General features: G+C 38.5%; 1 protein-coding gene across 1 annotated transcript in view; it reads left to right on the top strand.

Annotated features, from left to right (window-relative positions):
- LOC107731546 (protein Jumonji-like) overlaps window positions 1-25284 on the top strand; it is a 116438-nt gene that overhangs the window by 81107 nt on the left and 10047 nt on the right. Inside the window, exons 4-6 of the mRNA XM_016542662.1 lie at window positions 7774-7943; window positions 17627-17794; window positions 22017-22216. Coding sequence (XP_016398148.1) covers window positions 7774-7943; window positions 17627-17794; window positions 22017-22216 — 538 coding nt within the window. The remainder of the gene's footprint in view (window positions 1-7773; window positions 7944-17626; window positions 17795-22016; window positions 22217-25284) is intronic.

Raw genomic sequence — 25284 nt, 5'->3', positions numbered from 1 at the left:
TAGCGATTATCATTTCAGCACTGTTTATTAGAGCGGGCTCATGAATGACCCAGAATCAGGGATCCCTCTGTGCTCTCTTGGCTGCCGTGGGCTGCTCGGCACATGTGCCGCTGGCTCTTCACCGCACTCTCAGAGCCAGCTGCTCCGCACTGGCAGAGGCTGCTGGGAGAGTTTATCAGGACCATGTGGCCCATCTGGAGCTGTTTAGCTTTAGCAGGGAGCAAAAAAAGAAAGAGAGAGAGTTAGCATGTGTACTAGAAACAGCAAGTCAGCGAGAGAATGAAAGATGTTTGACTGAAAAATTGTCATGCATTCAACATACATTATCAAATATTTTCACCCTTCCCCTTCTTATATATATATAGAGAGAGAGAGAGAGAGAGAGAATTATTTTTTCTTTTTTTTTTTGATGGACAATTGTTTGTATATGTTCAATTTTATTGAAGCCTATATAGCACAGAGCAGCTGGACCTGATAGAAGATGGATTTAACGATGATGGATTGTGTACTGAGCAGATTTGAACTATTAGATTCTAAGTAAACTATGTTAGAGATCACAGTCAATCTGCTTGTTTAGCTCTAAAAATACAAGTCAAATAGATGGCATATTACACAAACAGCACAAAGCAGTGTAGCGTAAGCATTAAGAATATCTATTTGGCAGTCACATCATAGCGTCACATCATGCAGGGGTGTAGATTATGCGGGGGACGTGTTTCCCCCATATATATATATATATAACATTTCTGTCCCTCTCACTTCTGAAATGATGGCTACGCCCCTGACATCATGGTATGGTTGTTTTTGGAATATCAAAAGATTATAGGATTTGTCAGTAAAGTAAGGCTTAAGACGAGGCCCAAGTTACGGTTTTGACCAAATAAAAAAAATAAAAAATCTAAAATGCTTCTCTATGGACTCTGAGTCTGAGATATCATACCAACACGTCAAAACCTTTACTTACTGTTATCCAGTTCATTCTTTTTCTATATATCACCTTGTTGGATCCATGAGGGCTGTGCTTTTCATCCTGTTATCTTAAAGTTGCCTCCATGTTAATGCATGCATATGACTGAAAACAGACCGAATGAATCAGTGTTGCACACAAAGGGTTTATACACCCCTCCTCCCCTCTCTTCCCTCCTAAAACTCAAACATCTCTGCCCCTGAGGTCTATCAGTGCCTGCCCTCTCTTCATGGCTCCATCCATCTCGCTACTGCAATCATTCATCTCTTTCTTCCTCCCTGCGAACTTCTCCCCTGCTCCACTCATCTGATCCGGAGAGAGTCAGAGCCTGCTGTTGAGATTAGGAGTGACTCCAGCCGCTGTGGAATGCTTTGATGCTGCGGGATCTGGAGGGGGGAAGGGGAGGTGCTGACACCGGAGGGGTCGTCCCTTTTACCCCTGGCGCCGCCAATGTGCTTTTGTTTGTGGAAGCCCTCCAACTTTTCCTGTTTGGCACAATTTGGTGCTCTTTTAGAGGCGCGTCAGCCATAAAAACAATTGCACACACTAGAATCCCAGAGTGCATGCAGTACCTGTTTTACTTAATCTTCATGCTGTATGCTCAGGACTGTGGATAGGAATCACATTACCAAATATTTCACATCACACCAACAGAGATCACAGAACACAACTGGCCACTCAGAAGGAGGCTTGTGTTTAAAATTCTACTGCTGATGCACATGGAACAACTTTTCAACATGCAAATGATTAAACATGAACATGTTTCATGTAATTGCATGCAATGTAAACCATTAACCATGTGTGTTCCTACATGCCACCACGATATTAGACCTCATCCGTATATTTCAGTTATAATCTTCACATTGTGTCCTTTGATTGCTCACTCCAGCTCACAACAGCTGTTGCATGTAAAGAAATGTAACATAAAGGTTACCAAAGCATTTTGTCACCCCACCTTTCCTAACCTCCTATGAGCCCCAGGGATCCAGTCACTGTTTCTTTTCCTTTCCAATGGAAGCCCAACTCCTCTCTCTTGCCGCTGTCCTGAAAGCTAATCATGATACAGAAGAGCTCCACATGTAACATCAGAGCTTGGTGTTCTTTGAAGGGCGAGGCACAGTAATTAGAGGAGGATGAATCAGGACATCCTGCCATAATGCCTCCCTCTGCACCTCCCAGCAGGTGCTCGCCCCTCGCTTTTTTTCCCCTTTTTGTTGTTTTACTTGACTGCCCATTCGCTTTTTCACTCCACTTCTGTCTGGCTCTCTCCACATCTTGGCCAGCTGGGCTGATCTACAGGAGGTCTGATTTACTCTGACCCCTTCATGTACCTGTATCTTAAGCACACCCTTACACACAGGTGGAGGAGAGAAACTGGAGGCATATGCATTGAAACTGGAGGCAGATACTGTACTTTGACACTGGAGGCATCATTTGAATGCAGATACAATAAAAACTTAAGGCAGATTGGATGCAGGTACTTTGGACCAAAACCACTGACCCTAGGTGTTCAACACTGTTCCTGGAGACCCACTTTTCTGCAAAGTTTATTTCCAACCTAGTGATCCTGAAGACCTTGGTTAGCTGGTTTAGGTGTGTTTGATTAGGAAGCAGAAGCAGAGTCTCCAGAAGCAAAGTTGAAGACCTCTGCTGTAGATTTGGAGGCATAGACCTTGAGAACGGTAGAGTGCATTTCAGGCAGTAAATTGAAATCTGTAGACTGATTTGGAAGCAGATACCTTGACAACTGTCGACCAACTTGGAGGCATAGACCTTGAAATCTGTAGACTGATTTGGAGGCATAGACCTTGACAACTGTCGACCAACTTGGAGGCATAGACCTTGAAATCTGTAGACTGACTTGGAGGCATAGACCTTGAAAACTAAAGAGCAATCGGTTGGAGGTGGTAACTTGAAATCTGTAGACTGATTTGGAGGCATAGACCTTGAAATCTGTAGACTGACTTGGAGGCATAGACCTTGAAAACTAGAGCAATCGGTTGGAGGTGGTAACTTGAAATCTGTAGACTGATTTGGAGGCAGATACCTTGACAACTTTCGACCAACTTGGAGGCATAGACTTTGAAATCTGTAGACTGATTTGGAGGCATAGACCTTGAAAACTATAGACTAATTGGTTGGAGGTGGTAACTTGAAGTATGTAGACTGATTTGGAGCTAGAGACTTTAGACCAATTTGGAGGTTGATACCTTGAAAGCTGTAAGCTGATTTGTTGTATAGATACCCTAAACTGTAGGCTGATTCGTAAACAAATACATTAAAACTGGAGGCAAATTTGCAGGTAGATATTTTGGAAACCGAGGCAGAATTTGCAGGGAAAGTTACATTGAAGCTAGAGGTGGATTTGGAGGATGACACTTTGACACTGGAGGTGGAAATATTGAAATTCCTGGATGCCTTCTAGTCATTTCTGTTTATACAATAAGATACGATTAACATAAATGCACCCGTTACCCTTTAAAATTGACCTCAGTCACAGCTCTTCATCGTGGGTTTTCACCATGAGCTAAATGGTAATAGGATCAGAGCCCTAGTTCCTGGAGTGACCTTACCCCGTTGTGGTTTTTATCAGCTGTAAATTATGCATGAGCCTCTTGTTAAAAGACTAGCATTGTAAGAGAACCCATATCTGTCCCATTAAGGAGTGCACAGGCTGGGAAGCTCCATGGGGCTATTGTGTTTCAGTGTCTCTCGCCCACTGAGGAAGGGTAAGACCAGCGGAACCGGAATGCCCAGATCAGTCATTCTCATGGCCCTTCTTTACCGTCCTGTCTGGAGGATGTGGTTAGATCCCATCTCCACCCTTCATCACTCATGTTGCAATTTACAGACGGTCTCTCTCTCAGAAATACAGAAGGTTCAATATATCATTGTTCCCTGGTTGACAGGAGAGTCTTGAAGTTGAAACAAAGTTTGTTTGGAGCCTGGTTTTATTTGGAGCGCATCATGAATTTGTACAGACACGTTATAATTTGGGACAGCCACAACTCATGCAGATAGTCCTGGGAAAATTTGTAGAGCTTTAAAACACTGTAACTCTCTAAAACCTAACAAGTTTATGTGCTATCTGCTGCCTACTTAGGTGACTGCCTTCTAAGGCAAAATCCTAGACATCATGAACCTTCACAAGGTTCTGAATTGAAGACTCTACATATGCAACAATGCCTTGTGCCACATGAATAGCATTTGACTCGTATGATTCCAATAAAGTTTGAATTTAGCAAGGAGGCTAGAATAGTCCAATTTAATGGGATGCTACTATTTTTGTCAAGACTTTTCAGTATTTGAAGAAATGCATTTGTCTTCATTGAGCTCGGTGCAGTGCATTCTGGGAATGTCTCCCAAAAGATGCATGCTATTCTGTCTTAGAATTTGGCCAAAATTAAGTATCTTAGAAAGTAGAATAATGTTGCTTCCTACCTTTCAGAACAGCATTTGCATTTTTAGTGCTTACAATGCCTTTAAAATCTGTTTAGGGAACTCGCTAGGTTTTGGAACAGAGCAATCATTTAAGTAATCTATTAATGTATTTAGTTTTAAGAGTGTCAGAGTCATCAGATGTTATGATAGCCATTCTCTTTTCAAAAAACTCACTCATTTGCATGAAGCCAAACAATATCCCAGGAAATTTTCCAGGGCTTTTCACATTCCTGTGTGGACTAAACGTATTGTGTGTCTCCCTCGTCTGTTTGAGTTTATATCATGTGAGTGTGTTTAGACTGAATAGATGTCGTAATAGACATGCATTAAGTTGCCAAATGCTCTCTGTATAGTGTGTAGGGATTATGCTCATGTCGGCTATCCCAGCATGCATCTCTATCTCTGTCACTGGATACTTGCATGCCAAACAGTTGGCCATTATACCCTGTAATGAGGAACAGATAGGATAAATTGTCCAATAAAAGCAGGCCGTCTCTGAGATTCAGAGCAGTCTAGACTGACTTGATGAACCGTGACATCCTTCGTTGTTTTACTAGATCCTTTTTTTTTTTTTTTTTTGCACAGCTGCATCAGAACAACTCTGGTGCTTAGTCGCATTAATACTTCTAAAGCAACAGTTTTCAGCTCCTAAAAATATTTAGGTTTCTTATGAAAACCATTGCGAGAAAAAAGATTGTTTTCTTTATTTCTCCTGCAAAGTATGAATTCTCCCCTGGACCAATCTAGATGAGGTTACACCTCTGCCTGAAACACTTTAGCAATCAATAAGCAGCTGGCTGGCTTGTAAGTGCTTTGTTGAATATCTAGCAGCAACGTTTTAAAGGCTAGGGATTTTACGCTTGTGTTTGTTGGCTGAAATCTCACTCAGCTGTCATCTAGTCCTCCAGCAATCTCCAATGTTATGATGAACTTTTTGCCTGTGTAATCTCCATTTATTAATGTCAATGTTTGGGTGTGGAGCTGCAGACCCCATTTGAACAGATGATGCCGGTTTAGAAAGTGATTATGTGTCTTTTTGAAAGAACACATGTTGTGTTTTAATCTTTTGTACACTTCAATTTTTCCCCTGTAAATAAAATGTATAGTTCAGTCATGAAACTCTAGATGGCGCCGGCTGACGGGTTGTTAATATAACGGATGATATTCAGAGAGTTAAATGACTTGGCACAAGCTGATTGGTTCATGCTGCATATGCAGCCAATGAGCTTACTGCCTTGCTTTTATATGGCTGGCTAGCATTCACTTGAGATTCCTGCAGCGCACATTCAGAGTTTCTCTGAAACTCTCCAGCTTCCCCAGCTCCACATGTATAGATCTGCTACGGGTTATTTTATATGCTATTTGTGCAGCAGCAGTATGTCTTAAATACTCATGGCACCGTATCGCCGTATGCATTGGCAGTAGAAAGTTCCTGTACTTGCTTGCAGCAGCAGCAATAATCTACAACTACAGCAATAACCAACAGCAGCAGCAATTCAGCAGCAGCGTAGCATATCTATTTCACCAAGACCAAATACATTAACATTGTCATATCCATCACCATGCTAAAATCTTCAGAGAGTTGTCATGATTAAACTACAGTTCATTGTAATTTCTTGTTTATATCCAAGTCTGTGAGGCTTTCAGCTTGATTTTTCTCCTCCTTTCTGTCTTCATCCAGACTTCAGCACTTTTAATTGCCAGATCCTCAGCATTCACCATCACAATTTGGTAGTTTTCGTCTATAGCTTTATTTCCTGGCCTTTGGACCTTTGGGATTACAAAAAGGAGTGTCTTAAAATTACTTCAATAATTGCTTCAATAATGTTTTTTGAACCACAAATTTAAGATTTCAAGCCAGAAGTTCTGTTTTTGCTTGACTTCAAATAGATGTGAACAGAAGTTGCAGAGTTTCTCAATTTTTTATTTTTTTTTGTGGCATAGCGGCGGTGCCTGTGCCATCAGTCACAGCCGCGAGAGACTGGAAAAGAAAAAAGAGAGAAACAATCTCTCCGCTGAACACAGCGCTGGTGAGAATTGATTAGCGATGCCGTTGCGGTTTCGTCAAAGCTGCTGGGGCTTGGCAAGCCATCTCAGGCACGGTCCTCTGATTGAATGAGATTAATTTGTAAAGGAGTGAATGATGTTTGTCTTTTACCCATCCCCCTTATTTTTTTTTATTATTCTGTGTGAGGAGAACATATTTGGCAGCAAACATCAGGCTTGGACTGAGGGGAGTGCGTGTGGGTAAAATGATGAAATGCTGCTGAAATGGAAAGTGCGTACACGCGTGCCTCCTCTGGCAGCACGCGGAGGGTGGAGGAGGAATTGAGACATACGACTTTAAAGTTGGCAGTTTGACTTATCCTTAGTAGTATTTATCAGTCATCAGTTGCTGCTGAAGTCTTCACAGCACGTAATGGAGAACTTAATTACATTGCAAAACATTGACGTGAATCAACATTCAAAGGAAGAGTTAGACAACATCTCGCAAGGGTCCATTAGTGTGGTTGTGTCAAGTCACTCACTCACAGGGACTGTCTGCACTGATTCTTGAGATGTGTGACAAAAATAGCAAAGTTTCCAGAATCAGAGATGATCACTGCAGTGTCCGTAACACAAATTGACCATTTCAATTGATTTTCACTATTTTATTAGAATTACTTAAAATTTACTTTAATGTTAATATTATGCCCTGACTATGGACACCCATTTCTGCCTAATATCACAATTCTGGAAAAAAAAAAAAGAGTTGTGAGATGTAAGCACCAATTTCATAAAAAAAAACAGGTCAGATGTAAACTAAAAATTCAGTCAGAATTGTGAGATGCAAACCGAGAATTTGGAGAAAAAATGCAGAATTGCAAGATTCAAATTGAATTGTGAGATGTAAACTTGGAATTGTGATTTAAAAAAGTAAAAAAAAAAAAAAGAAAAAAAAAAACCGTCAGAAACCTTAAGGCCACCTTTCCATATTTTACCCATTGTCATGGTTTTTCATCAGTTCAACAAAGTTAAACATGGGTGAATGTCTCTGAATTTGTTCCAGTCCTCAACCCAGTTAACAGCGTTCGGATAACTATCAGAAGTAGCAGCTCTTGTGTGCTAATCAGACCAAAAACGTGTTTGAATGGGTTCCAGATCGACTGAATTAGTCATGGCAACAGCAAGGCCCCGAGTGGAGTTTTACCATCACAAGAGCAAATGCGTTAAGATTAATTTATTGCTATGGGCAGCGTTATCCGAGTCCCAGCGCCAAGTGGGGATTTTCAGAAGAAAGGTTTTTCTAATGTGCCCATAAACTCTCCATTATATGATAGAACGCAAGCGTATTTAAAATGTATTGTTTCCATTCTCTCTCTTAGGCCCAGACTGCATGCACAGAGGAAGTTTGCTCAGTCTCAACCCAACTCTCCCAGCACCACGCCGGTGAAGATGGCCGACCCTTCTCTGCCCACGCCGCTCACACATATCCCATTCCTCTCCAGACGCAAGCCCAAGACAGAAGACTTCCTCACATTCATATGCCTTCGAGGTATTGCTTCATTTTTCAATGTCTCTCCTTCCTCGTCTTACCATAAAGATTTATTATAGTCTTGAACTTTTTTATATTTTTAGTTTTTTTTTATATAGTTCTGCTTGGTTTTAATGGTGCATGCATTTATTTTTTGCTCTTGTTTCAGGATAATTTTAGTTATCTCTTCTAATATAGCAACACAATATGTACTGACTACGATGCTTTATTAGAAACTGCACCATGTATTACAAAATAATACAATCAAAGTTGAAGAATTAACATGGTGCACTGCAGTCCTTGCGGGCAATTAAATGTGCTATAAATGTGTGATTGCCGCTACATTTAGCAGTAAATTGTAACTACCATCATTATAGGGCTTCCAGCAACATGGACCGAATCCACTCTGAGGAACAACTAGTCACTGAATTGCCAAGTTTACAGCATGACTAATTGGAAAATATTCAGGAGTTATTTTTGAGGCTGTTTAGACCCTGTGCACTTCAGATAAACTAAACAAGACTCTAATGTGTTTTGTGTTGGCTTTGCAGTGTTTCAGAAAGTGAGCTGAGCCATTATATGCTGTAACCAATTTGCTTTTTGCAGTTAATTATTCTGGTTTCGCCAGTGTTAGATTTACTTGCCCATGAGCATCACATGTGATAGTCACAATTCAGGCTTGGGAAATTAATTAAATTGCTCACCTGGTGTCCAGATAAACGATCTGAACCGTAACACCATTGTCTGGTGTCATGGCAGAGGTGGAGGTGGCCTTCATGGCACCTGAACTCCAGTGCACTTGCTGCACAAACATTGACTTTCAAAGTTAGGAGGTATCACACCAGCCGTTTCATGTTGAATAATGGAGGCGTTATCAGCCTGAAGTGTCACAGACACACACTTCAACAAACACACCCACCTCTCGTGAACCAGGCTATGCCTTTCACAGGAGATTTATGGGTACCTCCTACTTTCAAGGTCAGTACACAGTGTTTCTATAGAGTGAAGCTCAAATATTTAACCACAGAACAGGTAAAACTAAAGTCTTCAGGGTAACATGGAGCCTCACTGCCAATTCATGCTGAATCTGGGTCTACAGAAAGCTATTTTATTTAAAGAGATGGTTTACCCAAAAATGAAAATTTGCTGTTAATTTACTCACCCTCAGGCCATCCAAGATGTGACTATTTTTTTTTTTTTAAGTAGAACAGTAAAGAAGATTTTTAGCTGAAAACATGGTCCTTGGTGATTCATAAAATACAAGTCAATGGCTACCATCACTTTGAGAGTCAAAAACGCATATCAGGAAACACAAAATTAATTCCAGTTAATACCAAAATTAACTCCTGATGATATATTACAAAGTAATTGGTCTGTGCAGGAAACTGAACATTATTTATGTTATTAACCCTATTACTTGTGTCCCTCTAAATTCATTTATAAAATATTTAATGTTTTCAGCTAACAGTTAGAACTTGGTTTTAGACGTTTAACACATTTCAATCCATTCTGTGTATTTTCGTCTCAAATCAGGGCAGAAACTGCAAAAATGTCAATAGATTTTGATTGTCTACTCTCAGCTGTGACTTTAATGTGAAACCCTTTTTATTGAACATTAATATTTATTTGACTTTAAATTCATTTACTAGGATCAGAAGTGTAGTCTGCAGTTTTTCAACTTAACGATCAAAAAAAAAGAAACGTTTCTCTCCCGTTTCATGCATGTCCTGAGATGTGTAAAAGGTAGGAAAAGTGGAAGCAGAATGTTCCGTTTGTACCGTTCAAAAACCTGAAAACGAAAGCTTGCTGGACCTTGAATTTATTCGTTGGCCAGAGTTTTTACAACATAATACTTAAACCTTGCGGGAGATGCTTTAGACTGCCTCATTTCAGTATAAACTTTCCTTCCTCCCCGGGATTTCAGAATAACAGCCCAGAAATATCCTTTAACATGCTTTCCAAAAACAAGATGTCCATGGGCCAAAATGTATGGCCATTGCATTCTATAAAAGTAGTCTTTTAATCACTTTATCAGGTGATTGTGTGAGTGACGGTGCCGTATGAAACATTAGCTAGCTGTATCAGATGCGTTATGCCCCATATGTACGCAATGGGGTCAGCTCAGGTCTTCTCGGACTTGGCTGTAACTTGACTTGGCCAGGTGTGTGAGGTCAGGGAGAGGCCAAAGCCACGCTTTTAGGGTGTTACATATCAGCCTCAACTCTCAGTGACTCTCATAGCTGTTTTTTTCCACAGCGGCAATTAGATGATGGGCCGTACCTCACTAACCATACACCGGCCTCCTAGTGGTATGATTTATAAATGATACTCCCCTGCTGAGGCCGGTGTGTATATTAGTGTGTGTGGTGCGTAATGTTGTCCAAATGGCATTACAGTACACTGGTGTTATGAGAAGTAGAGAGTTGTCATCACACCATGTGTCGGTTTATCCTTTAAAGAATCCCTGACATTCAATATCTTCCAGAGGGCTCTTTACTTTGGCATGTCTGTTCCAGCCATCAGGAGAGCCGGTCAGACAGTGTTGATCTTTCGGAGGGGTGGAGATAGAGAGGATGGGTAAATACAGATCAATGGATTCTGGGTAAATATAGCCAGGGTCAAATGGGCAGTCCTACAATAGCTCAGTTATGGCTGACTGCCAGCGAAACGCAGCTCTTATCTGACACAGAGAAAGTATTTAACCAGACCGCCGTGTGCGAGTATAGTAGAGTGCAGGCTGTGATTAATGCGACGTTGTAAAATCTCTGATGGTTTTCTCAAAAGAAAAGTTTTTCTGTCTTTAAAAAAAAGACACAATCTCTAGGACTCTGCCTTTTGAGACATCAACAGCTTTGATTTTTTTGTTTTTAAAATTTATTTATTTATTTTTTTACCATCCAGATTGCGTGTTCTGATGCAATGTAATGTAATGCGCTGCAGACACAACGCAGGAATTACACTCGTGATGAAAGTTGCATGGACAAAGCAGTTTCCTGCATGTGTATGTACATGTATTTGAGCAGTCTGAGTGAAATCTACTACACAAACATAAAGATTTAAAACAATCTAGACATCTGTGCAGATGAAATCCATGCGTCTATGGCCTGTAAGTCCTAAGTGTCTTTAATAGTATATAAAATCTTAAAGGGGTCATAGGATGCCCATTTTCCACAAGTTGATATGATTCTTTAGGGTCTTAATGAAAAGTCTCTAACATAGTTTGATTAAAATTTCTCAATGGTAGTGTAAAAAACACCTTTTTTACCCTGTCAAAAACAGCTCTTTTCAGATCAAGCCGTTTTTGTATCATTTTCCTTTAAATGTTAATGAGCTCTGCTGACCCCGCCCCTCTCTTCCGAGCTGCTCTCTGAGAGACTGTTTACTTTAGCCGCATTCATCGTGAAATTTGCTAATTAGCACATTATTAGGAAAGGCGATTTGCAAAGATTAATTACAAAACATTATACTCACTTCTTCTGTAGATGAGGCTGGATCATGAATGATTCGCGCGAACATAGACGCATATATGCAGATCGGGGGCTCATTCCCTTCAAAAACAATGTAATCCACTGCCAGTTCAACGGCTCAGATGTCGGGAGTAAATGACGACTGCTATGTTCATTATTACATCCAACAACAGAACACCTCAATCGCTTAGGAGTCATTCTTGTCTACATCTGCTCCAGCAGTGAAACAATGGCGGACTGATGACAGCTCACTCAGAGCAGGTCTGAGCCTCAGGTAAGACACCAGTCCAGTCTGTGCTGAAACACTACTGTCAATCAAACTATCGTGGGAGGGGCCTGTCTGTGTGACGTCACACAGACAGGCATCTGAGATCGGCTCGATTTGAGAAAGGGGTAAACATTTAACCAGATAAAAAAAAAAAAAAAACCGGAAAATGGATTTTTATCATTTTAGGGTGGTTGTGTACTCACACTGCCAACACACATTTCAGTTCAAACAACTTGTAAAAGTGCATGTAGCATCCTATGACCCCTTTAACATCAGTAGTCTTAATGGTCTTAAACATTATTTTGGAGGTCTTAATGATAGAAGACATTTCTTAGTGTAATTTTGAGAATCATTTTTTTTCATACTGTACATTTCAATGAACTAACTGTTCCAGTGATTTGCTTACGTGAAAACTGTTCGCAGAAACCTTGTACATGAGATAAAATGTTTCAGTGTGTAGGTAAATATTGCTGTTAAATTAATATGGATTTATATACTGGCACACATATATATTTATCATTTTTTTTATTATATTCCATCAAATCTTTATAAAAGTATTTATTTATTTATCAAATAAATCTGGTGCTAAAACATAACAAAACGTTGTTTTTTTCACATTTTCTTGCAAAATGTTTTAAATGATTTATTTTTATTTTGTTTACACAAAATTTATATAAAATTATTATTAAAAAGTATTATTAAATAGTTTCCTTAAACATGTCGAAACCCTGACATACACACTCCTCATAATGTGAACTCGAGTAGGTAAGGAGATATGGGTAAATGAATAACGTACTCTATTGCCCGTGTTACATAACAGGCAGCTGTAACTGAATTTTTATGTCCCTTTGAATGTCCTCATGAGCATTTAGTTCAGTTCACACGTCTCTTGGATATCGTTGACTGTCCTAAAGTCTTTATTTACGTCGCTCAGGCCACGGCAGCCGCATTCAAACCACAGCCACGTGTGTCGGCGTGAAGCTGTTGCACTGGCGCTGTGCTATGAAAGAACAAAGATAGCTGATTTCAATTCAATTAAGTGCGCTGACGTGTGCGGCTTGGCGGTGGGGCAGCAGTCTGATTAAATTCTCCCGGCGGCGACTCAAGCATAGGGCAAACTGGGTTAATGGATTTGCAGACATTCAGGAATGTAAATTAGAGGAGATATAATCCATAATCCCCTCGCATTCTTGCTGCCGCCGCAGCCCAGAGACAATGTTTTTAATGTCCCCTCTTATTCTCCTCTTTCGCCGCACTCGCCTGCACGCCACACTACCATATGCCGTCACATAGAGGGAATATACAGTAGTGCCAAGGGGGGCTGTTAACTGTCTGCCATGTACCTCGACCTGCTGGAAAACCTGTTAACCTGGCAGGAGCCCTGTCAACCTTGGGTCAAGATCTCAACCTGGGCGACCCGTAAACAAGGGATACAAATCACCTTCTCATCATTTACTCACCCTCATGCTGTTTCAAACCTGTATGACTTTTTTTCTTATGTGGAGTGAAGCTGTTCGCTGAAAGTCAGTTTGACGTCTGTGACACTACATGCCAAACTTTTATATGCGTAATGGACAATGAGACAGTTTTCAGTGAATATTAACTTTAAATTCTTATGTAAAGATTTAATCTGATTTGGGATACTTTTATAAAAAAAGAAGTGCACTTTAGCATATTTTTTTTTAAAGATTATTTATATACAGAAATAATATACTTTAAAGGTTATACTTGCATGTGAATTGAATGTAATGTTTTCAGACATTTAATTTCATATTAATAGCGTTTGAATGAAAATGTATTATTGTTTACGTGTATATTAACTGCAGTTAGTTGAACTTTGGATCTTTTTTGTAATTTCATAACTCTATTGTCTTAGAAATATGGTTCGTGTACGTGTATTGCTGAATGTACTGGTAACTGTTTATGTTAAGCTAAACATAATCTGGTTCTAATGTGTAATATTTGTAATTACACATTTGTGGTGATGTTAAATATATAAATAAAATATATTAATTTTGAAAGTAATATAGAATAACATACCGTTTCAGTTATGATCAAGTAATTTACATGTGCTTTAGTATGTTAGTCAACACATCAGTTTAAGTGTACTTCTTTAAAGACAAATTTAAAAACAATATTCAAACAATTATTTAAAATGTAATTTAAGGTAAAAACTTTGTATTTTTTTTTATTTGACAAAGTACACTTTTAAAAGTGTGATTAAGTGTGTTAAGAAACATAGTTGTGAAAGTCTACTCTCTTTAAGTAGCCTTTTATTTCATTAATGTTATATGCAAGTACATTTTTATTTATTTATGCGTTTAAGATTTTAAGTACATTACAAGTACACAGTACATTTAAAGGGTTAGTTCACCCAAAAATGAAAATTAAGCTACTGTAGCGAATCACTGTGTTTTTGTAAGAAAAATATCCATATTCAAAACGTAATAATCACTTTAATCTAGCTTGCGCTCACTGTTGTAAACTAAGCAGTTCCGGGAGCATGACGTATGAGTTCGACTTTGCGCATGCACCGCTCAGAAGTGATTATGGAAGGGCGCTTTTTATTTCACGTCTTTTGGACTGAAGGAATGCAACACCCGTTGAGTGCCATGAAACAGCTTGAAAGATCAAAGACAATTTTTTTATATAACTCCGACTGGATTCGTCTGAAAGAAGAAAGTCATATAAACCTAGGATGCCTCGGGGGTGAGTAAAACGCAGTCTAATTTTCATTTTTGGGTGAACTAACCCTTTAAGCACACTTCTTTCTCACAAGGGTATGTTTATTTGTAGTCTATGGAAAAGAGCGGGAAAGTTTTTCAAAGCTCTCACCTTTTGTTCCGTGTTCCATGGAAGAAAGAAAGTCATTTTGGTTTGGAACGACATGAGGCTGAGTAAATGACAGCATTTTTATTTGTGGGTGAACTATCTCTTTGAGGATACTTTCTCACTCCCTCTAACCATGTGTCTGATCAAAACAGTCCGCACGGCAACCAGCCGTCCAATCAGAGCAAAAGCTGCTACTCAGTCAGATTTTGATTGGTTCTCCTTGAGCTTTAATTTTAACCTATTTGGCTTTATAAAACGGGACAAAAGAAGAGCATCCAGAGTAGAACACTTCAGTTTTAATTATGTCTGTGCTTGAATTAAAAATGACAATTGAAATGGATGCCTTCATCTTTAATTATGATCTGTGTCAGCCTGTGAATATGAGAGCACACATAATTGGGGATTGGGAAAGGTCTGTTTTTTATTTTCTTTCTCTCTGGGAGATGACAGATTTAGATTTCTTCCCTTCTTTGAGGGAAAAAGACATGACAGACAACGCATGATTGCGATCAAAAATCTGGTTTGTGCACCCCTGACGCCAGTGACCGGGAGCTATAGTTGGGCTACACCCTACCCAGCATTCCCTGGGGCACTCAGAAAACCTCATGGTGGGGAGAGCCTGAACCGGGGACTCATTCGGGGGGAGTATGAAACAGATTATACAAACCCCAGCGGTTTCCCACCCCCATTCATGACTCTGGATGACCTTCAGGTCTGTGAGCTATTGGCTTTTTGACCTTTTACTCCCACAGTATGAGAGTAATGTGAGGTAATGATAATGGCAGCCATTGAGGTGCCTGGTTTGTTTGTTTGTGACTGAATTGTGTTAAGACTGAAAGTTGATCCTGTCATAGGCTATTTGTTTGTCTGGTGCCATATGGAGTAACCATCAAAGTGGCTTTGTTTCGAATCTGTAGTCTTGTAGGCTGTAATCCTGTTTTAAATGTTAGCAAATTGAATTTACATTAGCCATGTCTTTATCAGGAGTTCTTTCTGAACTCGCAAATGACATCGTATTATATGACTGATAATCCTTGGAGTATGAGGTGAATATGAGGTCATCAATAGTAAATATTTCAGATTATTTATATATTTTACCTCAACATTTTATCAGTATTCTACCAGTAAGAATCCTAATATTGGCTAATATCCTATTTTAATTGGTTGATTTTTATGTAATGGGTGCATTAACATAAACAATATTACATTGATTCGTATTAACCCAAATACATGTAAGGTTTTATTTTATTTTATTATTTTATGTTTTATTTAAGGTAAAGGCATTATTTTAGTGTTGTTTTTATGTAGTGATTATTATGTATTAGCTCTGTTATGCTCTGTATTAGTATAATATTCTGTATTAGATTTTTTCATATTTTACTTTTTATATTTGTTTTCATTTTAATTGTATTTCTATTGGCTTTTTTTTTTTTTTAAACATTTGTATTATTTTTGTTTTAATATTTCTATATAACTTCAAATTATTTTTATAAATGATTTTGAATATTTTTTGTTTTAGTTTTAGTGGTAACACTACAGTAAGGTCCCATTAGTTAACATTAGTTAATATGAACGAATATTAATAAACAATGGCCAATGCATTTGTTACAGTATTTATTTATTAATGTCTTTGTTAATGTTAGTTAATAAAAATTCAACTGATCATTGTTAATTCATGTTAGTACAGGTCCATGCAATAATATTAACAGATACAGGTCTTGATTAGTAAATGCTGAAATTCATATTAACTACAATTAATAAATGCTTTAGAAGTATTTTATACTGTAAGTTAATGTTAATTAATGCAGTTAACTAATGTTAACAAATGAAACCTTATTATAAAGGGTTACCATTTTAGTGAGCAGTAACAAGACAAGAAACCATTTCACCACTCCAGTGTGATCTTCTTCTTTTGTCTCTCAACCCTTTTACAGCCATCCATTTAATAGCACCTCATTAAGTTTGTACTTCATTCAGTCGTAAACAGTCAACCTGTCTCCATTGCTATTATAAATGTTGTCACACAGACCATAAGCATTAATGTGGCATGTCAAATGCTGCATGTATGCAGTGCCATCACCACCGCAGCCGCGCCGGCTGCAACTTCACGTAAATAGAGAGCTAATGAGAGCACATTCGCAGGGCCGTGGCCGACACACTCATGTTTCATTCATGAGACTGGCGGAGAACAGCACTAGATAATGATAATTGTTGCCCGGTGTGGTGCGGACGAATTGCAGACGTGCAGTAGTGCAGGTTTAAGCACTAGGTTTAAACACATTGGTTAATACATGAATAATTATTCTATAATTAATTAAATAAATTGGAATTAATTAAAATTGTGTTTAGAGGGAGAGAGCGAGAGAGAGACCGACAGCGATTGAAAAATAAAATGATAGACAGACAGACTGACTGACTGACTGACTGACTGACTGATTGATTTGGTTTTGTTTGATTTGGTTTTGGTTTTGTTTGATTAGGTTTTGTTTTTGTTTGATTTGGTTTTGGCTTTGTTTTTGTTTGATTTGGTTTTGTTTTTGTTTGATTAGGTTTTGTTTTTGTTTGATTTGGTTTTGGATTTGTTTTTGTTTGATTTGGTTTTGCTTGTTTTAGTTTGATTTAGTTCAGTGTTTTGTTTTGATTTTGTTTAGTTTGATTTTTTTTGTTTTTTGTTTGATTTGGTTTTGTGTTTTGGTTTTGTTTCATGCCATTATTATTATTTGTTTGTTTGTGTATTGCACCAAACTTTTCAGCTTTCAAGCTTTGCCTGATCCAGAAGCAGTGGTTTATTATGGTCCTCCTCACATGGGGCTGTAATCTTGCAGTATGCTGCTGGTTATCAGCTGGTGTGTTTTAAAACATAGTTTCTCTTGAAGAGAAACGTCAGTTAGACACAGTCACTCGTGGCTCCAAATCTCCACACACAGAAACAGAGGAATGTAATGTACTCAGGCTTCTTACGGCTGCTACAGTCTGTAATCCAGAGCAGCAGCTTGATTTTGAGAGGATTACGGTTGCAATAGAAACTGAGATTACAGAGTTGTGCCGGTTTATCCCATTTTCTTTGGCCACTGCTCACTAAATGCACTGGGTCTGTGGCATCCTTTAACACTTTCTGTCTCTCTCTCGCCTCTCAGGCTCACCGGCATTACCCAGTAGCATGGCCTACTTCGGCTGCTCTCAGGATGAGGAGGATCTGGATGATGAAGATGAAATTGAGGAAGAGAAACCACCCAGTGTGGCATCTACGTCATGCCAGTCTACGCCCAAGAAGGGTAAACTGTCTGGCAAGATTAACGGATTCGGTAAGAACAAAGAGTGAAAAAAAAATAAATAGAGACCGTTTGGCTGTAACTAACTGTGCAGTTGTTTTTATAATATAGTTTCTAATTGCATGAGTAATTTCTGTGTAAAAGCATGCAATATTATCATAAATTGCATGTAATAGTGCCGTTATTATTATCTTCATTTTAGAGATCTCTAAGCAAATATTGATATGCAATTAATTGTGATTTAATTAGATGAATAAATAAAAATAAATAAATAGATTAGCAGCCTTAAAATTCATATTTAAATTGATACAGAAAACGTGTCCTCTGAAGTTAAGACTTCTGTAAATTGCTCAAAATGGCCTATAATCTTAAAATACCAAATAAAAGGCAATTAATTAGTCCAGCCCTTATATTAACCTAGTCTACCTAGTCAGTATACACCACTGTTTAAAAGTCTGGCTTCAGTAGGATTTCTTTATTTTTTCTTTTTTAAAGAAATTCAATTTTTCATTCAGCAAGCATGCAATAAATTGATAAATTGACAGTGAATACATTTATAAAAGATAGCTTTTTTCAAATAAATGCAGTTCTTTTAAACTTTCTATTCATCAAAGAACCGGGAAAAACCAAATGTATCTCCATTTCCACAAAAATATTAAGCAGCACTCACTTTTCAACACTGATAATGGTAATAAATGTTTCTTGAGCATCAAATCAGCGTATTAGAATAATTTCTGAAGGATCTAGTGACACTGAGGACAGGAGTAATGATGCTGAAAATTCAGCCTTGCATCATAAAAATAAATTAAATTTTTAAATATATTAGAATAGAAAACTGTTCTTTTAAATAGTAATAATATTTAACATTATTACACCAAATATTAAAAAAAAAAAATTAATTCCCAATATTTTTGTTCAAGTAAATGCAGTCTTTGTGAGTATGCAAGATTTCTTTCAAAAACATTTTAAAAATCCTCCTGACCCCAAAAATTAAATTTTTAAATATATTAGAATAGAAAACTGTTCTTTTAAATAGTAATAATATTTAACATTATTACACCAAATATAAAAAAAAAAAAATTAATTCCCAATATTTTTGTTCAAGTAAATGCAGTCTTTGTGAGTATGCAAGATTTCTTTCAAAAACATTTAAAAAATCCTCCTGACCCCAAACTTTTGAACAATACTGTAAATGTCTTGTGCAAGCTGTACATATGAAGAGAGAGAGAAAAAGAGAGATACTTGCCGCTTCCTGTGTGGAGATGGGAATGTTGTGTTGGAGTGGGACGTGACGCTTCCATCTTTCCACTCCAATTATCACTTTTGTAAGGAAGGCGGTAACAAGGTGTTTATGCATTCAGCTCACAGCTGTGCCGAGTAACGGCAGGCAACACGTCTCACACACCCCCACAACAAATGAAGGAAAGACAGCCTTGTAAGACAGTTTGAACACTTCGTTGATACTCTCAATAGATGCTGTGTGAGTGTAAAGAGGGGCAGCAAGGTATTGTGGGAGCGTGTGTTAATGAAACATGTTATCAAACAAAAATAGTCTATCAGCAGATAATTGAAAGCCAAGCGCCTGTCAAATTGAGTGTGTTAAAGTGTCTTTAGCAGCAATCAGAACATCAAGCTAGCATCTATATATAAACACATACAGATACACACATTAGTTGTGTAAGCATTTATACTGTATGTATTGTAGGTCTGTGGCTGTGAAGCCAACACTAGAGGTTGACCGACATGGGTTTTTCTCTGGCCGATACCGATATTTAGAAATCAGGGCAGCCGATGGCCGATATATGATGCCGGTTTTTTTTCTCAGATATGTTTGGCCGATTTTCTTTGCTTTTTTTTTTTTTCCTTCATCTCATAAAAGTGAGTTTGCGTAAATGATTATTGCAGGGTACGTCTCTCACGCAACCAGAGAGAGATTCTCCGGCGTTCCGCAACAACGCTTAACTGCCCGCAGATGCGCCTGCCTATAAATCAGCCCAATTTGCAGCACAATCGGCCGATGCCGATGAATTAAAAAATGCCAAAAATCGGCCGGCCGATCAATCGGTCGACCTCTAGCCAACACAATTTTGTTGTTTATTTTTCTTTGAAGCCTACAGACTAGTCTGAATCCCCGTTTGCATACTACACTCCTACATGAGAAATCAAGATCAGTATGCACCACATCATCTTATATAGACAGTAGTATGTCATAGGTGCACCTTGACTGTCATGTCTACTCGTCTATTCTTGTTTGATCAGCTCTGAATAAATGAGCTCAGTTTTACTTCTCAGCCGGCAATAAGTCACTTTAAATTGATCTGGATTGCTCCAGATTGGCCCACATTCAGGAATTTGCTCCTTGTTCTTAACAGACTTGAGGTTTTGTGTATGTAGACTACCAACTACCTCGGCTGGTTGGATATGTGAAATGCACACAGTCCCAGGATCAGGAAAGCCCCCGGCCCACATCGCTCTCTCTCTCTCTCTCTGTCTCTCATGCTGCCTATCCTCAACCTATCCGGTGCCTGGACGCAGCCCGTTGTCTGAGCTGGCCCATGTCAGATGTGACACTTTAATATGGAGCACAGGCAATGCTCCAGTCTTTCTCTCTCTGTGTGTGTCTCAGAGCGAGAGAAACCACAGTGCTCGGCTTTCATTCGCTGAACCTCAGTAACCCAGAGGCGTGTTTACATTTCTAAATTAAACACCTTTTATTGAGTTCAGCTGTCGGTAGCAGTTCCAAGCACAAGCCTTATAACGCGAAAGCCCATCCGTTTCTCCCTCGCTGACACGCTCTGCTGCCTGTTGATATTTAAACACTGTAAAATTAAAGTGAGCAGTCATAAATACAGAGAGCAGTTTGATTATGTGTTAATTAGAGCCGTCCAGAGGGCCTGATAACAGACAGACTACCCTGTCCAAAAACGCAGAAATTTTTTTCAGCATTATCTGTAGAGAAAGTACATGTACTAATGCATTAAAAACTAACTCAAAACAAACTCACAGATGAAAGGGAGCGAGGTGTTTTGTTTTTGTTGTTTTTTTAATTATTATTATTTTTATTTATTTATTTATTTATTTTTCGTTTTTGTTTTGTGTTGTTCTTGGTTTTGTTTTGTTGTTTTTATTGTTTTATTTTATGTTTTGTTTGGTTTGGCTTTTGATCTTTTGATCTTTTGTTTAAGTTGTTTTGTTTTGTTTTGCATTTTGCTTTTTGCTTTGATAAATGTAAATAGTTTAGTCTGCATTTGATTTTAACTTGCTCAGGACTTATAAGTGCAAAAGTGCTGACAGTTGTTTTTTGTCTGTGCATGTTTATTTTTTATTTTTTTGCAGTGGAATTTATTTCTCTCTAATAGTTTATACTTTTGTCACTTTCTGTCACTCACGTCTGTCAGAGCTCTTTCTCTGTAATGGTTTTGTTTCTGTTGCAGCTGTAGACTGTGCATTTTTTGGCATTGCACTCATGATAAATGTGTACAACAGTAGTATGCTATTTTGTCGTCACATGGCATCAAAGTGCCGAATGTTTATTTAGCTTTATCAATCCCATATTTTAGTCATCCATCTGGTTCATCCTTCACACTACAAATAGAATGTTTTCAGTTTGACTCAGTTTGAGTGCATTGCATCATGGGATACTGTAGTACATGCATACAGTGTGCAAATCTAGCAGGTCACCCAAGTATTATAGGCTTACAGAAAACTTCAATACTGTGCACAGTATACATACTATATAGTGCAGCAGTAGTAAGCATATTATAAACACAGCAACTCTCTCATGTTATTTTGGTTATCATGGACCAATGAACAAGAACTCATGATGTACCTCATTATATACATTTAGACTAGTAGCTAGAAGCAACTTGATCCAAAGGCTATGCCAGTTTGCGTGCTTTTAAGTACGAAATCAGTGCACTGGCAACAGTAAAGTACATAAGTATGATGTAAGGCAGAACAGCAGTCTTGTCAAAATTGTTTTGACACTGCATTCGATAACAGTTATAAACCAGTCCTCTTGCATAGTGCAGTGGGTCGTGCACAATATCATACCAAAACACGCTATGTTTCCACACTAAAAATCCACTGCAAATAGGATTATAAAAAAATATGATTTGAAACATGCTATATAGGATGCAAGAATTGAATAAAAATGTAACTGACAAGAAAATGCAATGCAATATTTTGATTTATCTTTGCAATTAAAATATAATATTTTGTGTAATTTACTAACCCTGTGTTTTTTTTCCTGCAGTGTTGAATGGCCTTAAGGTACACAAGGACAAAGAGCTCACTCCCAGATCCAGAGGCAGAGAGTCATCTGCGGGAAGAGATCGCAGCGAGGGATGTGATGCATCTGGTGAGATCTCCCACAAGCACACTGCGGCCACGGCCAAGAGCCGAAACACCAATGGCCACAACTATAGACGAGCCGCAGAGGAACTCCGCAAGCAGGTACAACCCTTCATGTCCATCTCTGTGTCAGTATGAGCAGGGATCATGGGAAGGTGGGTCATAGAGTGCAGTGATTGGCCACATGAAGACATATTACACAGTGAGAATTATACTGGATCTGCCAGTTAGGAGGGAACATCCATCCCGATGTGGCTTACAGACAATCAGACCACCACCATCTCCGGTAGTAATGAGCCTGTCGTCTTTGAGTGCCACAAAACTGATTAATTAAGTGAACAATGAACCTCAGAGACCAGGGAGAGACAGATCACCTCAACTCATCCTCAGTTTCTCTCTTTCTTTCTCTCTTTTTTATGTCATTGACACTCTAATCTTGAGATTCTCAGCCTTGGGGTTGTACAAGTTAGATATCTAAAAAATAAATCATGCAGCTTCATGTGTTTAAAATATAGACTGTAACATGATCCAGAGGCAAAGATGAGCTCAAAAAAAAAAAAAAAGTAAAAGATGAAAGTGATAGTTCACTCAAATATGAAAATTCAACTACTCACCCCCATTCCAAACCTGTATGACTTTCTTCTTTGTGTGAAATACAAAAGAAGATATTTTTTAAATGTTCCCGTACAAACTGTACAAATCTTCTTGTAAAATTTGCTAAGACTTTTTTATACAAAATGAGAAGTGTGGGCTTAGCTTGAGAACTCTTGTTTTAATCTTTCTGATGAGTCAGCATGAAGCAGTGGCACCTGTAAGTGGCGGTTTAACATTTTAACCGCAATGACTGACCCAACATTAAACCCTTGAGTCAGATAAAGTCTGTTATTATGCTGACACACACATAAACACATTGCCACTCATCTGCTATACTTAAAACAATAAACAGCGCTGATAGATGCAGCATAATCCACAATACTGTGAGAATCTATTAGACAGCTGTTGACCTCTCTCTCTCTCTCTCTCTCTCTCTCTCTCTAAAAGCTAATTTTCTGAAGGGTGTTAATGTGTTGAAGAGCTCTGGCGTGAGCATAACATATTGCACATGAGCTGAATAAGGGTTTATACTTCATTGTTTAATTGGACTTTATTCATTTTATTTATTTTTTATGAGCGTTTGTGTAGAATAACATGATCTGGGAAGAAGAGAGATCTCATGCTGCTTACAACAGGTGCAAGATCAGGTTCAGCAGCATTATTATTGGACTGTATGTTCATTGTTATCTCGAGTTATGGTATATTTATTTGTTTCATTGTATCCATTGCAGTTATAAATGAGTCTTTTTGATATTTTGTCTTTGTCTTTGAAGTTTTCTTGTTCTTTTAAGGGGTGGGTACTTGGCTGTGTTTGTTTTCAAAAAGAAAGTGGGTTGAACCCCCCTTCTCCCTTTAAATAAATAAATAATATTTACTGTAAAACATAAAAAGGAAGCAAACCTACATTTTATTTTTTATTTTATTTTCTCTTCCTTTGTGTTATTTATTTTAACTAATTTGCTCTGCTAATTTGTGCTAAATTTAAATTTAAATAGAGAGAGACAGTTTTAGAGCATTGGTTTAATACATAGGTAGACATGTACTGTGTGTGTGTGTGTGTGTGGTGCGGGCTGCAGCTCTGCAGATGTTCTCAGTTAAATCTTTTGCTATGCTGCAGCTGGCCTATAGCAACACATGATGTCATCTGTCCTCCCTCATGCTCACATGCGACCACGATCCACTTCAGAGAGCTGGCCTGGCCTCTGTCTGTGTGTATTCTCGTATTTTTATTCCTGGCTGTTAAGCCGATTTAACCGCACGTCTTTGGCCAGCCGGCTTTTAACTTCCATCCTTCCTTTCATTCTCTTTCCTTACTTCCAGGGCCGGATTTACGCATAGGCATTCTAGGCACGTGCCTATGCTCGCTCATCCAGGGGGGCCCAAACACATTGAAGAGATATATAATATTTTTGTTATACTATGGGATATCTACAACAGTTAAAGAACCAAAAACCCCAGAAGACATTGAGCAAATAAATATAACCAACAATAGGGTAAAAATGACACTATTTCCATGTCTTCAACCTTTTTATGTATCCAGTGACTGCTGCTTAAATAAGTAACACATACACAACACATACACAAACTGCTATCAACCAACCAGTTGCACACTACATCATACAACACACCTGTAATCGTCATAATAATAAGATACAATAAAAAATAAAAAAAATACATGAATATCGTTACAATTAAAACACCGTTATGGGGGCAAACCTCCGGCTGACTTGTCATTTAAAGCTTTGATGGACAGAGGGACAAATGAATTCTTAAAGTGGTTAAGCCTGCACTGGGGAAGTCTAAAGCGTCTTCCTGAGGGAAGAAGCTGATACTCAGGGTGGAGGACATGGGTGGGATCTGAAATAATTTTCCGGGCCTGTCTGATGATGGTTTCAGCAAAGACAGCCTGAAGTGTGGGATGCTGCTTAACTCCCATGATTTTCATGGCTCTCTGTGTTAACCGTGTAATCTGTGCTTTCAGCTGTACACTGAGATTGCCAAACCAGGCAGAGATGCCATACCGCAGAAGGCTCTCAATTACAGCATGATAGAAGAGAAGCAACACTCTCTGGTTAACACCAAAGACCCTCAGCCTACGTAAAAAGTGTAGTCGCTGCTGAACCTTAGTACAAATGTTTTCTACTTGGACACTCCATGTCAGCTTGTTATCAATGTGTATGCCCAGATATCTGTAGGAATCAACCTGGACTATGTTCTGGTCATTGATGGCCACTGGTAAGTGGTCTCCAATGGATTTGGGATCAAACACCATCTCCACTGTTTTCTTAGTGTTGATGATGAGAGAATGTTTGTCGCACCACTGAACAAAGTTCTGAACCTCATGTTTATATGCAACAGAATCTGATGTATCTAACATGAGACCCAGGATAACTGTATCATCAGAGAACTTAATCATGTAATTGTTAGCAGTACTACATGTACATTCATTAGTGTACAGTGTGAACAGTACTGGGGAACTAACACACCCCTGAGGAGCGCCAGTGCTGATGGTCAAAGGTTCAGACAACGTCCTATTCACCCTGACCTGCTGACTACGATTAGTCAGAAATGATTGG

Source organism: Sinocyclocheilus rhinocerous, unplaced genomic scaffold (genome assembly GCF_001515625.1).
Source record: "Sinocyclocheilus rhinocerous isolate Xijiao unplaced genomic scaffold, SAMN03320098_v1.1 scaffold429, whole genome shotgun sequence".
NCBI classification, from domain to species: domain Eukaryota; kingdom Metazoa; phylum Chordata; class Actinopteri; order Cypriniformes; family Cyprinidae; genus Sinocyclocheilus; species Sinocyclocheilus rhinocerous.
This window is presented reverse-complemented; position numbering and strand designations above follow the sequence as displayed.